This window comes from Plodia interpunctella, chromosome 11 (genome assembly GCF_027563975.2).
Source record: "Plodia interpunctella isolate USDA-ARS_2022_Savannah chromosome 11, ilPloInte3.2, whole genome shotgun sequence".
Taxonomy (NCBI): Eukaryota; Metazoa; Arthropoda; class Insecta; order Lepidoptera; family Pyralidae; genus Plodia; species Plodia interpunctella.
Window position 1 is genome coordinate 3341704 of NC_071304.1, and position 17558 is coordinate 3359261.

Consider the following 17558-nt stretch of genomic DNA (forward strand, 5'->3'; position numbering starts at 1 on the left):
GTGACAACTAGCTTCGGTTTGTTTGTTTATATAATAATCGTTCTTGGAAACAGTCTGTCTACGAACTGTTTCATTTAGAAAAGTACCTATTAAAAGAATTTAAAGTTATAAAATGTTTTTCTTGGAAATTCAATCTGATTTCAACTTTTCAATTTAGAAAAGTCCCCAATCTGGTTATAGGATATATATCTTTTTATACAATAGATACTAGAATGTAAGTATATACCTGATGTAATTTTCTGTATTTTGAACACAGAATTTAGAAGTTTTTCGTAATTTTAGATTCTAAACGTAGGTGTTCAGAATCTTAAATTACGAAAAGCTTCTAAATGCTGTTTCAAGGTAGCTATTATAGGTACCCCTAGGTAGGTACCTAAAATAGCCACCTTGAAACAGTATAATTCTTTAAATTCATTAAAATTGTACCTTATTGAGGTTTTTATATATGGAATATCACCAATTAAAGTTTTACTTATCTCGCAAGACACATTTCATATGAATTAAGTAGGTACCTAAGTATTACTCATTAATTTGATTGCGTAGTCAGCCACACCAATTGAATTTTTGTTATTATTTCAACTTAATTTGATAATGTCGTTTGAACATGCGCTTGTTTCTATGGACCTTACTTAAAGCTTTTATGGATTGTCACAGTTAGTAAATATAATAAAAAAAAACGAAAAATGTGTTGGATTGATAAGAATGACAAAGACCGTGCAAAGAAAGAGTTGGAAAGCGGACCTTGGGCTTCGACGCTTAACGGCTGAAAAGGAACCGGGAAAACGCTCAGATGAGACTAGCGCCGCCCGCACTATAGGTAGGTAGGGTGAACCTGCTGGTTTACGATCAGTTAGTCGATGTCTCGACTTTAAAATGTCATAACTTAAAAAAATGTTGCATTATAAACTAGATGTTGTGTTTTACGCGTAAAAAAACTATTCAACTATTTAATAAACCTATCTTCATAAATAATCCTATTTATCTGTTATTTTTAAATTTAAAAATAATCAAAAAGTGTGTTTTGTTTAGTTCACGATCGTTTTTCGTCAGTTTACGTTCACACATTTGCGCCAGTTTACGATCATTAAAAACCACTGAAAAAGGAACTCTAGGGCAATGAATTGAAGGTCGAAATTGTAATGTATTATTTGTTGAAAAAATTTTTTTTTTCCGTTTGACAAAATGAACATTATAGGGCGTTAGCGCTGCTTCAGAATAAGATATTTCGCGCATTTCTGTGCATTTTAAGTGCAACTAGGGAATGCATACATCGCAGGCTATATTTTTTTCCAAATCTTCTTCAAAATCACTAATTAATTCTTCAGCACATTCACTGTATAACAAATTATCTTTTTTATTACTATTATTATTTATAAAATCTTCTTTTTCTTTTTCTATTCCTCTGCTTTCTTGTGTCCCTGTGTCAGGTAAAGTTATATTTTCATTAGGAGCAAGCAAAATTCGAATGGTCGAGACCAATACTTTGGAAACGTTGTGGAACATATTGCTAGCTTCGTTGGTTTCAGTTTCTTCAAAGCTTAAGTTTTCTGGAGTAACGTCAGTTATCATATCAGTTGTAAGTTGATTTGGTACTGCAGCTTGAAGAACATATTTTACCATTTTTGTTTAAGATTCATCAAACAATGAATTTGCTAACATCTCAATAGGCAGAACGGATGAACAGAGATCTGAGGCATGTGCAGCTAGTACTTGCGAGTGGTTCTAAAGTATTCAATAGACGATCACTGAAAATGTTTCTAAACTAATCAAAAATTGTTTCCAAACGGTAACTGACCGGTATACGATCATATAAAACTAATATTTTTCTATAGAAAAAATAAATTATCGGTAACAGGCCGTTTCCCGACCACTTGGTTTGTCATTAGTAAAAAGCATTTAATTTTATGATTATTTTTCATTTAAAGCCGATCGCCATCTGATCTATAAAGTAAACATGTTACGATGGAACAAAGTAAATATTAATATTCCCGACAAACCCATGCAAGATACTACAAAATCTTAACGAAGATAAGGCCAAAACCGCCCCCTTACGATCACCTAATCGTAAACTGAAGGAAGCTTAGTTTTGTAACGTCTCATTGCGATCACCTTATTTTATAGTAAATTATTAACTTTTTTTATTAAATTTCCACGTAAGAAGGAAATATAACTCTTTTTCAACCCCACACACATTAAAGTAAAGGTTAAACCGTATGAAAAACATGTTTTACTGACGATTCAATGTTCATGTCCCACTATTTTTTTCTTAACATTTGGCGGTAATATTCACGCAAGCGCATTGGATAGATTTCGTCAGCTCACTGATCGAAAAATAACGTATTTGGCTACCGAGACAACTGATACAAATGAAAAGGATAGATGGATCAACCCTTTTTATGCAAAATTAACACTTCACGCGCGGTAATACGGTTATTTTAGAGGTTTTTTGTAAAAGTGATCGAGAGCGGGTGGTGATCGGTGAACCGGTCGATTCACCCTATGTCCCTGTCTTCTTCTCCTTGAAATTCCTAAATTCGTCTATTTGCTCCAAAAAGATACCGGCAATGTTTTAGTAGGTCATTAAAATTCACTCAATACACAGATACAAATACACTCTTCCTAAATCGATGGCAATGTTAAGGAACTGAATGGAAAATATTAACTGCAAGTCCGTCCGCGGCAACGTACCTAACCTCTGTCACTCTTCAGCTCTCTAAATCTCCACACCAAAAATCATCTCAATCAAGGACAAACACTTTTACTTTTATATAATACTATATATAGGGACCTGACCCTACCTACTTAGTCCCTTTACAAGGTTACCAAAATAACTGCGAATTTTATTATCTGACTTCCGGAACTCGATTAATCTATCGTTGGTGATAAAGGTGTCATTGTCAATCATATCACACGTTTCACAACAACTGCTGAAGAGAATATCAGAGATATTCTCTACCCGCGTTGATATTTCCGCTACTGGATTGCGATTAGTTTTATTTATAGAAAAATAAGAAAAAAATACCTTAACGTCTTAATTAATGAACATCCGATTATATTCCTCAAATTTAGGGATCTTTATTCAAGAGTGAATTGGCTTTTTTAAATTTGCGTGTAACACCTTAGACCTCATCATTATCTTATCATGCCAGATTGATTTCGAACGCACTAAAATTACCAAAAATAAAAAAAAAACAAACATGGTCTTCTTTTTTGTCGTGTCGGTCGACACTTTCTAACGAGATCAGATTTAGATTTCGCCAGACAAATGTTATGCCGCGGCCAACAAGCACGAGTACACGATAGGAAGCGCTCCATAGTTGCGACGAGGCACAACACTCGCATAAGTTTAGTGTGAGTAGGACCACTCCATATCCTCCGGTGGATGTGGTACGAGGAGACTGAGGGACACCTTAGTCGCCTCGTCCGACAAGGTAACTACGGTGACATCCACATCCATATGACTCATCTCTCAACCACTCTATCTAACCTCAACAGGAGGTTAGAGCCAGACAGATCAGAGATATCAGCTGCCAACACCGTGTTCATAATGTTGGCAGCTCATAGGCAACAATATCATTTTTAAGGAGGGTTGGCGTTGACATCAGGCAGGCGGCCGCAAAAAAATGCAGGGAACACACGTAAATATAGTGAGAGAGAGAGAGAGAATTGAAGAACTTGTTGTAGCGAACTATATGAAACTACCGTTAACATAAAGAAAATACTACGAGGCTCAACTAATTATATAAAAATCAAATAACAATCAAATATACATTTTACATTACACATGTCTACACCTTTATAAACAGAGATGAATTAATATTAACTAGATAACAACAAAATTGTAGTCCTTATCAAAGAAACCGACCCTGTTTGACTTATCTGTGGACCCTATTATACTATAAAATAAGGGAATCCCTAAGGGAATTTATAACGCGCGGACGAGAATCTGAAAAGTACCGGAAAATAAATTGTATTCTATCTAGAGGCGATTACCCAGATAATTTATTTGTTTAGTGGAATTAGTTTTCGCTTAAGTTTTCGTGTGTGCAGCATTATAATTTTTATTATTTCTTTAAATATATCTATTTTCAAATTCAAGCTAGGTGCCAATATGATTGATCGATCCCGCGGTATCGCCATATAGTGCTTTAAAGGTGCTTTTATAAGCGATTGCCAAATGCCATAAATGCCGTAACAAAGGACCCTATTTTAATGGTTATTACTAAACGGCATAACCTAACTGATTTTTAGGATCAAATGGCCCGTTATATATGTAATAATATTGTTAAGTACAAATAAATAAATATATAGCATAGTGACTTCATGCTCCAAAAAGAGAACACGCATTTTATTTACCGGAGCTTCGGGCATAACATCCACCGATTACTCAGAACCCAGTAGGTGCCTACAGTACTTGGGTTGGTTGTTTAATGGTGGCTCTTATAGTAACACTACTTATATAACCTGTAGTTGATATAACGATAAAGGAATTGGAGATTGGACACTTCCAATCCCCCATCACCACACAACCTGGCAATAAATAAAACTATTAGAGTGAGTTGCACCAGTCAATTTTGACGTTGACTATAATTTGCGCGCCGCCGCCGCCGCGCCGCCGCCGCCGCATGGACAAAACTGTTTTTCTGCGCAGGTTAATTTTAACATCAAATTTGACTGTTGCACCCTCAGATGTACATAATTAATGACAAATATGCACACAGTGAATAAGATATTCAAGAAGACATAACTTTAGATTTATCGGTAAAAATGGACGTTACCGTGGGGCATATTTTATTTTCACCAAGTAACAATAAGGCCCAAAGCCAAACGATAATGTTGATTGGATGCAAGTATTTGAATTGTAATGATATGAAAATAAATTATTGGGTATATTTTTAGTTTGAAAATACGTTTAGTATTTAATGTACAGTGTACACCTACTTATATATAAGCAGGCCTATTCATAGGTACGAAATTAAGATTATTAAAAAATAATAAACAAACAAGACATTTTCTATTTATTTATTTTATTGTTTTTTTTTTAAGTTTATATGTTCTATAATATTATATTATATGTAGTGTAGTTAGCATCGATGTTTTAATTTAAAACGTAAGAGGGAGGTCCCTATTAGTTGTTTTTAGGTTCGGCCATCAACAAAGTAAAAAGTGGGTTATGTTATGAATTGGGTGAATCCCTTAAAGTTTTGTAAAGAGAAATGAGCGTGGTATATAAGCGAGATAGAAGGCATTATTATTTCATTGTTAAACTACTTTCTGACCGTGATGGAAGTAAAAAAAATCTCCAAGTCCCAGTGCGTACATGAAACTCTACCTCATACGGTAAGTTATAAAAACTGCATACTCATGACTTACAGAAAAAATTATAAAATGGAATAAAAGTCTGATAATCAAAAATTTACTTAAGCAGGTTTTAATTTATTTAGATTAATTTTATATATATTTTTTTATTTAATTCAATTTGATTAATTTAATCGAACTAGTCGAGCAGTGATCAATTTACGGAAATAAGTCACATTAGGATCCATCTACTCGTAGATAAGCCAATGAAAGGTGAAATAGAGTTGTCCTCCTACTAATATTATAAATGTGAAAGTTTGTGAGGATTTGTGTGTGTATGTAAGTATGTTTTATTACTCTTTCGCGCAAAATCTTCCGGACCGATTGTTATGAAATTATATAGAATATAACCTTGCATAACACTTAGGGTACTTTTTATCCCGAAATTCCCACGGGAGTGCAGCCCCGGGGCGCAGCTAGTAAGTTCATAAGTGGAAAAAACATCCATGGCAAAATACAAAATTGCTATACGGCTGTTCCTTCCTATTGTATTCCTCACTCTTTCTTCATATATTTTCAGTAATAGGTACCAATACCAACCAAACCAACCGAAACCAAACGGATCGCGTCGAACTTCAGTCGCGTCGCGGGACGCGTTCTAAATGGACGTGTGCTTTTTGTTTAGTTTCTTATAATTTTTTTGTTTGTTTACATTTTGTGTTGTCTCAAATGAGACTTATCTACCTGTTAATAACGTAATATTTATTGAAACCGTTTTGTACAATTAATGTTGTTATCATGTAGTTTTCTTTCGTTGCTTTAAAAACATTACAAAAAGATAGGTTATGTGATAAAACCTAGGGTAATCCAGATTGCTATATTTGCATAACAGTGATAAGCTTTGGTAAGTAGATAGTAGAGGTGTACTTTTTTTACTTATTTTGGAATCTTGTAAATAAGGAATTAAACGGGTATTTTTAAAGGTTAAAAAAATTAAAAGTTCGTCGTTCGTCATTTCTTGCTAAATGCAAATGTTGTAGTATACTTACTATGTAACATGATATGTATTTAATAATTTAGTTCTTAGTATTTATTGATTTTTTATCTTGTTCTCATGTAGGACCAATTTAAAAAAAAAGTTGTAATTTATTGTAGGTACCTACACAATATACCTAATCTCTCTCTCATTTTCGCGTGTTTCGTGGCTGTGGCGCTCATAGCTCGGAGTAGGTAGGTACCTACCCAATATAATATACCTAATAAGTACAATGTTAATTTAAATTTCGACTACTTATCGTAAAAGTGATGTCAGATGCCTTTAGGCGACTTGAGTAAAATCTGACGCCTGTGTTAGCATTAACACACATTTATGTATGTTTTCCTTTCTATTTTCATAACAATTACCTACCTACTACCATAGCTATACCTACCTACTTTTCATGCACATTTCTATTCATTTCGCGCATTCAGGCCATGTACCTAGGTAATAAGTACCTACCTATGCGTATTTTTCTTAATTCCTACGTTTTTCTTTTCCCAGAAAATGCAGCGCGGTAACAGAAAAATCCAGTACTTAATAGTGTCAGCTGGTAAGCTAATTTTTACATTACGAATCTGATCTAAAATATCTGAAACACATAAATAATAATAGTGTAACTAAAACACACACAAATTACTACAACACAGTAATTTAAATGAACATCCTGTGTGAGTTGCAGCTGTTCAAGAAGGTCCTGAAAAAGCACTGATAGGCACTATTCTGCCACAACCCGACAGACGATCGACAATGAATAATGTTTAATTATTTCTGGTGTCAATAGTCTGGTGGCACAATGGTTGCATCAAGACACCAGAAATAATTAAAATAGATATTAAATTCTGCACGAGTTTAAATTTACTTCATTAAATAGCAAAATTCGCTACCAACCACAGACTATTAAACCTTAAATAAATGGTTAAATGGTCTGTGCTACCGACCAACCATGCGGTAATGTTATAAAGATGACTTATTGGCGTGGGAGCGGACACTGTAAGCACCTAGGTACCTATAGGTATATTTACTTCTTGCTAGAAGTATACGCAATACTTTCATAGAATACTCTCCTTATCGATCATGAAAGGTAATTTTTTTCGATTTCTTTGTTCCCTAATTCTTGATAACTTCGTATTTCTCTTATTTAACTTTGTTTGTAATTACTTAGATTCCTATTAAGCATACATTATATTAACATTATTAATATTAATAAGCTGACGTAACTTGCGTTATCATCACATTACTCTTAGGTTAGTTCTTATTTTATGTAATAACATAGGGACTACACACAGCTTAGTCCTTGTACTGTACATACAACCAGACGTGCGTAAAATATAAACTAAATTATAGTGATGTGGTGATGTCGATCCGATCCATAACTCACTATCGATAGTCAACTGTGACCACATTGTATTTAACTGTAATTTGTAGAAAACTATAATACCTACTTTCGACTAAACTTCTTTACCTAGAGGCAGTAAGGCATTCTAATCCTTACTTATTATAAAACAAAGTCCTTTTACGCGTCTGTCTGTGTGCAATAAACTCAAAAAAGTCTGCACGTATTTCCATGATTTTCACCAATAGATAGTGTGGTTCCTGAGGAAGGTTTAGGAGTATAATTTTTTATGTTTTTATCCGAGCGAAGCCGGGACGGGCCGCTAGTAATCTGTTAAGATGTTTTTTATGTTTCGCTAAGTGCCAGAATGTGATCTCGGTGGCTCTACGACACCTCTACGAGTAGTGTGAAACATTCATATTATTTTAAATGTCAAGTGTTATTTTTTTTGTGATTCTTTCACGCCACATTGAGGAATGGAATTCAAATTCAAAATTCTTTATTCAATTTAGGATGATATACACCACTTATTGACGTCAAAAAATTACTTAAACTAAGTCTACTGCCGACTTCCAAAGTGCAGGTGAAGAAGAAGCGACGCAACAAACTTCACCGCAGCCTTTTCTCCAAAGACGTCAATTAACAAATATGTCTTATACATATATTAAAAATTAGGACGAATTGACATAATTATTAAAAATGTCAAAATTTAAATGAATAAATAAATAAAAAGTTGTATTTCCAATAAAATTATTGAAAATTGTCACACAAAAAGAAGCTAAATGTACAAAACGTACGTAATCATGTCATAAATCAATTACATATGTTATGAGGATACTGCACCATGCTTGTGCCAATTCAGGTGATATAGGCTACATTTTGCTGGTACCTCCTCCAATAAATACCTACGTTGATTAGTAATTAAGCTCAAGTACCTACCTACGTTCAAGTTCGTTTTGTAGCACTAATGTCGTAAGTGCTATATCGGCGACTTCTTATTGGTACTCTAATCCGCCGAGTCGACACGCTAAGAAGACTAATAAAACATTTCCTAATTTACCCCCCTAAAAATTACCTTTATTACACCATCATACCAAATTTCACCTGATTTGGTCCAGTATATTCGAAGCAAATTGGCTGTGACTGTAACAGACGCACGAATAATCCTATCAGGGTTAAGATTTTTTTTTGTTCATCTTACCGTTTCCTTTTTAACAAAGGTGTTTATCAAATACTTACTTAGCCAAAAAGAAATAACATATAGGAACTTAGACTAAATAACGTCGACCTATTTAGTATAGACATTGAATCAGCATTCGTTCATTATAGGCATTTCTGCCTAATACTAATAAATACCTATCAAGCTCGTACTACGTAGGTCATAACAAGACTAGTGTGCGTGCGGCGTGCCACTAGATTTATGATAAGCGATTTTTTTTTATCGACGCTCGCAACTGCAGCTACGGACACAACCCTCCGGAACGATAGGTTATTCTAGTATTAATAGTTGGTCCTATGTTATTACATAAAATAAGAACTAACTTAAGAGTAATGTGATGATAACGCAAGTTACGTCAGCTTATTAATATTAATAATGTTAATATAATGTAAGCTTAATAGGAATCTAAGTAATTACAAACAAAGTTAAATAAGAGAAATATGAAGTTATCGACAATTAGGGAACAAAGAAATCGAAAAAGTCTACCTTTCATGGATAAGGAGAGTATTCTTTGAAAGTATTGCGTATACTTCTAGCAAGACGTTAATATACCTATCACCTACTCTATACTATACACTATTATACTAGGTCTTTCCTGATCAGCTACTTGTCCAAACGGTCAACTTTACCAGTTCATGTACCAAAATAAATCCAATGCGTAGGGGAACTGATGGCGACATCCTCACTGTTGTATGTCAGTATATCTTTGATGTGCTTATTTTTGTCAAATCAAATTTACATTTATATAAAAAATTAAACGAAGTAAATAGTGTAAACACTAGAAATAAGCACAAACTTTGTATGAACAGATTCAGGCTTAAAAAGGTTCGGCGGTCTTTCGTGGGTCAAAGTGTAAAATTATTCAATAAACTCCCTGCAGAGGCTATTAATCTGCCAATGAAAAATTTTAAAACTTATGTTAAGAAAAATTTAATGGATAAAGCGTATTACACAATTAACGCCTATTTGACTGATAAAAACGCTTGGATCCTCCCGACAACTTTGCCACTCCACACATGATCTTCTAATTTTTATTTTACTGTTTTTTATTATTTTATTCATAATTTTTATTTTTGTTATAATAATTTTATTTATATTGTGACATTAAAATTTTATTTGTAAAACATGTACGTGATTTGTGATATTCAAGTGTCTGAATTGTACTTCTGTTTCGACGAATAAGATTTGTAATTGTGAGGTCATGGGAATCGAGTGTGTCATGCTCACTCAAATGGTCAATCTGGTGGTGGCGTCGTGGGCCGGGTCGTGAGGTTCCCTCTATTATGGTTGAGCTACGCGATGGCTGTCCCATGCGTCAACTCGTGAACAGGTGCTGCCAGAGGGAACTGGTCATCTCGTTTCTCATATATTTTCATGTAAGTTAATTGTGTTTCACATCGATATATATATATATATATATATATATATATATATATATATATATATATTATAATCAGCACTCGGATCACAATCATAACCTGTTTTGATATACCTTTTGACTATGTACATTATGTACTTTTATATATTATTAGAAAAAAAAAAAAAACATTGTAAGAAACAATAACGGTAAGCCAATCTGGCATGATAGGGACCAACACTGTTCAAATGAGTTTCTTTCGGCATTTCTTCTCAGCAGTGGTCGTTCCGAAATGCCAGTAGTTTGTAGCTTGTGAGAAATAACTATAAATATAAAAATTGACAAGAAAAAGTGCCTGTGAAGGTCTAATTTCTGAATAAATGATTTGAATTTGAATTTGAATTTTACTTAACTTATAATATGTATTATATTAATAGTTGCGCCCCAGGGTTTCGCTCTCGTGGGAATTTCAGGACAAAAAGTACCCTATGTGCTATTCCAGGTTATATTTTAACCGTGTACCAAATTTCATAACAATCGGTCCAGTAGATTTTGCGTGAAAGAGTAACAAACATTCTCACAAAATTTCGCATTTATAATATTAGTACAATATTCTTATAAGGGCGACTATTTTCAGTGTCGCTGGCCACTGTCACGATGGGGGTGTCCTCCGCGTGGCCAACCCCTGCTATACTAAAGTTTCACAACAACGAGACTGACGTCCGGATTAGTGAGGTACACAAAGTTCCATTTTATAAGCAAAGCGGACTCTGGACCCGTCGCTAAATGGATAAGAAAACAACCGGGAATACGAGGGACATTACATTCTCATTTATCCGTATCTACAAACTTCATCATAAAATTCGTCTTCTTTTAGTCGAACTTCTCATAGCTGAGAGTCATTGGCCATTATGAGGAATGTAATGTTAGGCACATAGACTTTCCTAGCAATCATAATGGAGTGGTTTGCCATTGCCTTCTCCATTTCACACAGTAACTGAATCATCAACTAAAGTGCACACTTGGCGCGACATTTGCACCGGAAACAAATGTCAGATTGTTATACAAACCCATGTGATAATTTCAATCTCATTTTACACCGCTAAATCATCATAATAATTACCAACAATATTGCAGGGTCAAATATCTTGGATGCTCGCGTTGGCTGCCCCTGGCTTTCTGTTGGGCAGTTTGGTGGCAGGGCTGGTCTGCGAGAGATTCGGCAGACGAAGCTGTTTGGTGTTCAGTGCGCCTCCTATAGCCGTTGGAACGGTGAGTATTCTACTACCAACTTTATTATCAATTATCTTAGATGCTGTTACTGGTGGCCCTGGATTTCTACCAACTTTAACATGAAACGTCACTAGCAACATCTGGGCGGTAGTACCTTTCGGCCAACATGACCATGGTAGGACTGTTGAATTGTATGGATATGAACCTGTTTGACGTTCAGTGCGTCTTCTAAACCTCCGATTTACAAAATTGATTATCATTTAAGTTCTTTATCATCATCTAAGATTACCTACGTGACGCAACAGTAAACTGTTGTACTCACCTAAAGGTGAGTAGGTAAATTAATAATGTTTGGCATTCTAAAGTATACTTGTATAACTTTTAGGTGATCGTGGCGGTCTCGGTTAATGTCTGGTTACTGTACCTCACTCGGATTCTGTGGGGGCTCGGAACAGGAATGATCAGTACTGTAAGTATCACCCCTAATCTAAAACCTATAGCTAGATAGACTCACACTATCTATTTGGTGAAAATCGCATGAAAATACTTACAGTAGTTTTTGAGTTTATCGTGAACAGAACAATTTTATAATATGTAATGATAATGATTTAAGACTACAGCAAGAGTGTCACCCTTTAGCCCTTTACCCTTTGCTCTGAAATCGTTGTACTTTCAGATTGCCAACATGTACATTGCCGAGATAGCGGACAAGGAAATCCGCGGCGAGCTGTCTATAGCCACAAAGTTCATGTTCAATTTCGGGAACCTCATCGTAATGGTTGTAGGCCACTACGTGTCATACTCGACTCTAAACTACATGATGTTGGTACTCCCACTTGGGTACTTCTTGGCCTGTTGTTTCATACCAGAAACGCCGTACTTTTACTTGAAGGAAGGAAAGGTTGAAGACGCTAAGAGGGTGCTGATGGTACTGCGGAAATACGATGATGAGGAGGTTAGTATAATGTTTGATATTTCCTTTCATAATACATGCCTATTTTTGGGGTAACAATATTTTATATTAGTAAAAAATATACGGAAAACCGCATTGGATCGGTAAATGTGGAGGCAGAAAGGCCTTTGCGCCCAGTAGTGGAGTGGGACACAATAGCCTAATAAAAAAAAGTAAAAAATAATTTTTCGAATCTCCTCAGCTATAGGTAGTAGGTAACCTACCTTTGTGCCTTTATCTTACAGATTTTAATGTCATTCAACTCCTGTGGAAACTCACCAAACATGTTAGAAAATGCGTAATTGTGATATTTATAGGACCCTATTTAATCATTTTCATATCATCATCAGCCTACAAAAATTCATAGACTTGTACATTTTTATATGAATACTTATTAAGTAGGTACTTTAGGTTCTACCTGATCTCAATATTCGATTCTTTTGATATCAGTTTTATTTATATGTTTAATACCGTACCTAAAATTGATGTCTGTAAAATAAGTCAATCCGTGAATATTCCAGGGTTTATATAAAGATCTATCGTCCCTACAAGCAGACGTGAAGAACGAGATGCGGCGCTCCGGCTCCTTGGTCGAGCTGTTCACAGGAAAACAATACCGCAAAGCTATTTATATCTCAATTGGTATGTACCTATCGCGAAAATAACCTGATACATATAGTATCCGGGCAGTCTATTTACAAATTACATTCAAATACGAGACCAGATATTTTAATTGTGTTCCCGGTTGCGTTCGGAAAGAATTACGCTGTGAATTTACAACCGGCCCCTCGCCTGATTTCTATCCTCCCCTTAGTCCCCGTGTGCCCCTTAGTCGCCTCGTACGACATCCATTGAAGAATATGAAGTGGTCCTATTCTAGGGCGGAACCACACATGATTTGAAATGTTTAATAAAATATAAATATCGAGATTCGCCAATTTGATATCAGAACGTAATTTGATAAAGTCTACTAAGACTCTACTTATGATATAGATACAAACGATAGCACACCAAGCTACCCAAATTCATTGCAAATTCGTCGCTATTACAATCGCATAGAGATCCGTACAGAGTAACTTGATAAGAAAGAATAACTAGATAAAAGTAAAATAACACTAAACATTTCTTTTTCGTTTCAGGTTTGAAATTAGCCCTTATATTGACGGGAGGAATAACTACCCGTAATTATTTAGGCCGAATCATGCAGGAAGGCAATTGGACTCTCGGACTGGATTTCGTCATGATAGTTTTTGGAGCTATATCTTTTATTGTGGGTAAGTTCGTCTGTTTTGGGCGTACCTAATTGGAAAAAATATACGCGGTACACGTAAACATACTGAAAGTCTGTCTATTTTGGCCGACTTTGATGAAATTTAGTATGCATATAAGTAAAGATGGTTACTTTATTTTTTCAAAAACAACCCACAAATCACTATAATAAGGGGTAAGTTTGAATGAAAATCGTGTGGAAAAGACAACCAAAGACGACGTTATTTATTGGCAATCTACGCTGAGGAAGTCGCGGGTAAACAGCTATTACCTAAATATCGCATGCGTGTTCCACTGGTAGCAATAACAATTGGCGCCAAATCATCGCCAAATACAATGATGACAATAAAATAAATTAGTCAAATTTACATTCAGAAAAGGACCTTGCTTTCGAATGAACATAGCTTTTAATAATTCGTAATTCATTTATGCTCGACCGACAATTTGTCATACCATTTTGTCACAATAGTTTGACACAAAGCAATGTTTCTTTCATAGTCAGGTCGGTCTTATTTATAAATAACACATACATAGGTACATGCTAACCTAGTTCCTGCATGGAGACGCCCGTGTAAGCACCAAACGTATGCAATGTTACCCAAACCGTTTGTTAACCAAATATATGCAATGTTAAATTATTTAACCGAAAACTTTTCTGTTGGCTTGTAGGAAAATGTTTTTATACTGTAAGAGATTATCTGGAAAATAGACATTTATATTATATGTAGAATTATTTAATAATATAGAATTATATAATAATGTGATAAGTTCAGAATTAGTTGACCATAAAATTTGACATAATATTTATAAAACATAATTTAATTACGTAATTTAATTTGACATCATTGTACTTAATTGAATTTGACAAATTTTACTGTTTGTTGCATGTCAGAAATGACTAATGTGTGAAACCTAAATGTTATACAATCCACCTATTGCACCACGTTTAAAGCAATAAAGTCATTCATTCATTCATTCAACGGGTGATGATCGGTCCTCCCATTCTCAGACCATTTCACTCATTACTTACCTACACAATCTTTGTATTAACAGGTATAATGTCATCAATACTGTCTGACAAACTGGGTCGCCGGCCTCTGCTCATCTACTCGTTTCTCGGCACCGGAATCTCCCTGGCACTCGTGGCAGCGTACTTCTTCTGCCAGGAGGTTCTCGTGGTCCCACTCGTCACTCTCCGCCGCTACTCCTGGATCCCCTTCGTGGGCATCATCTCATCCACTGTAATCTCAACATTAGGCTTCAATTCCCTAGCATTCCTCATTCCAGCCGAAACATTTCCTTTAAATGTCAAGTCTACAGCGCTAACCAGCCTCAATGTTTTTAGTGGAATGCTAGGCTTTGCTGTAGCGAAAGGGTATCAGGAAGTCAAAGACGTATCAGGTTTATTTGGAGTTTTCACCGTTTTTGGCGGTGTTGCCATCGCAGGAACGATATTTTCCTACTTCTATGTACCCGAAACTAAGGGGAAGAGTTTGAAAGAGATACAACAATTGCTTCAGGGTGATTTATATGAGAGAAATAGTATTGAGAAATTGAACCAAATTGTCGTTAAAGACGCCGATGAAGACTGTGATGACGGCACCGAACTTAAGGAAATGATCAAGAAAATCTAGTCTATTATTTTATATGTCCATCATTGGGATGAAAAGGGGTTTGGGTAATTTTGTATGAGCTTGTGGCATATCCGTTTTGCGCCCAAACATCATTTTATTCGCTTAGGTGTTAAGCATAATTTTATTCTTGTTTTGTAGCCGTCTTAACGGTACGAAATAAATAAGAATTTAATACTTCAAATAAGTCTATATTTTATTTGAATAAATAAACGTAAGTCTGTAGGTACATGGGTACCTAATATAAAGCATCGATAAACATTAGCAGGTGTGTGTATAATGAGCCGCTATTTATACCCAAGCCCCTTTAATGCTAGGGACTGTCCATTAATCACGTAATTTTTTTTTAGCATTTTTCATACAAAAACACACAAATACACCACCCACCCCTCTGGTGATATTTCGTGATTTTTGCTGAACCCAAGCCTCACGCGTGATCAATGGACGATCCCCTAGATACCTATGACATAAGCAATCTCACTTTTCATTTTTCATTTCAATATGTTTAGAATATAGAATAAGCGCAAAAAATATCTACTCCAAGGAGGAAAATCAATTTTCACTAACGTAATGATAGGGAAACTTATTTAAAATTGGAACTAACTACTTAGATTACTTACTTCGAAATTAAGTAGTCCGTTCATAATTTTTTATACATATGTAACTGCTTTATTACGTATATTTTTTACTTTTTTGATGTTTTAACATTTCGATCAAGTTTTAATTACCTTACAAACGAAGACTGTCACATAAGATTAAGTAGGTACTTTTTTTATTATATAAATAGGGATATAGTTTTTATTTAAGTAATTATCAATTACATATGTCTCGACTCAAACGGTCTGTAAAATAAGGGGTATTATAAAAATACCCGAAAATAATTATTGTCTAAGCCTGTTATTCATAAAAAAGTTAAATCATACTCTAAGCAAAAGTATGTTCTGTCACTGTCGCACTTTACAATATTTGCCATTGACAGTACGTGACAAAACATACTATAGCATTAACTGTTTTTATGAATAACCGGGTAACCCCTTAAGCCATTGTAGACTATCATATAAATCCGACGACAAAGAGATTTCATAAACAAACGTAAATTCATGTGCCAAAATAATATTTTATTCGATTAAATAATTTATAAAAGTCATGAATATTTCAATATAATAGGTAGGTATATTCTGCTATATGGATAAAAAAGTATTAAGCTATTTCTATTTAATCATACAAAATGGAAACTGCAAATATTTTTAAGTGGGTCAATTTTTTGGGAAAGTTGTTCCAATAGTAATTTAGGTTAATATTGTCTTAATCCAAATAACGGAATAAGTAGATATGTTGAAAATTTACGTTTTGGATATCGATTTTTTATCTATGCTCCCCAGACCGCTAATATTTTGTTATATTTAAAAATCATAAACACATTTTCAAAATGAGTAATTATAATGTCTTGTTTCGCTTAAATTATTATTTGGAAGCATGCAATTTTTAAAATTGATCCATATTCTTTAACCCTGTGGTTCATAAAAAAGTTAGCATACTTTAAATAAAACATGTTTTCTCTCTTTCCGTCAATTTTAAATATTATAAAGCTTAACATATGCTTTAACTTTTTTATGAATAACGGAGGAATAATCTATGCTTGGAAGAGATCGTTACATGGAAACTTAACACATTCGTATTTTTTTTTATTTTTATTAATAAATCTTTTAAGAAAATATATTATTTTTCAAAAGTATTATTTCCCTTATAATAGCCAGAAGTCATAAGTAGGTACTTCCTTTTTTATTTAAATACATTCATCTTTTTCTGTTGTGGTTAAATGGCAAAGCGAGTTGGTGAGCCTCACGCCCCGCGGGCCCTTCTATATCTATGGATAGGGAGTATTACTACTCATTTATTCCGCCAGAGTACAGCACTGAATGTTAGGTACATAAAAGCTTTGCCGCGTTTTGCTATGTCGATTAAAACGTATATTTAGAGTATGTACTTTATTAATCCTTTCATTATGTAAGAATTCGTAACCAAAAATACAACATTGTAGCATATTGGGGTGCCGAAATATTGAGAAATATCGTTTTCCATAGGATAAAAAACTTCGAAAACTATGGGATACGCCTCACGCTATAAAATTTTTGAGCCAGTAAACGGTCGAAAAGAAGCTCGGAACACTTCACACGTGAAGACTTATTAAAATATGGACTTCATACAGGTAAAATCTTCAGTCAAA

The 17558-nt window shown here is 34.5% G+C and overlaps 1 protein-coding gene across 3 annotated transcripts; it reads left to right on the forward strand.

Annotated features, from left to right (window-relative positions):
- The first annotated feature begins 64 nt into the window (after window positions 1–64).
- Window positions 65–17048, forward strand: LOC128673688 (facilitated trehalose transporter Tret1-like). Of its 3 annotated transcripts, none has more exons than XM_053751713.1 (9): window positions 65–214; window positions 6839–6887; window positions 10884–10981; window positions 11384–11518; window positions 11865–11948; window positions 12156–12434; window positions 12953–13073; window positions 13571–13705; window positions 14754–17048. In XM_053751713.1, the coding sequence occupies exons 2-9, from the start codon at window positions 6842–6844 to the stop codon at window positions 15332–15334; spliced, it is 1479 nt and encodes a 492-aa protein (XP_053607688.1). In that variant the 5' UTR covers window positions 65–214; window positions 6839–6841; the 3' UTR covers window positions 15335–17048. The 3 variants fall into 3 exon arrangements, with proteins under 3 accessions (XP_053607688.1, XP_053607686.1, XP_053607687.1); XM_053751711.1 differs by lacking the exon at window positions 65–214 and adding an exon at window positions 5265–5340; XM_053751712.1 differs by lacking the exon at window positions 65–214 and adding an exon at window positions 5933–6202.
- Window positions 17049–17558: the final 510 nt, after the last annotated feature.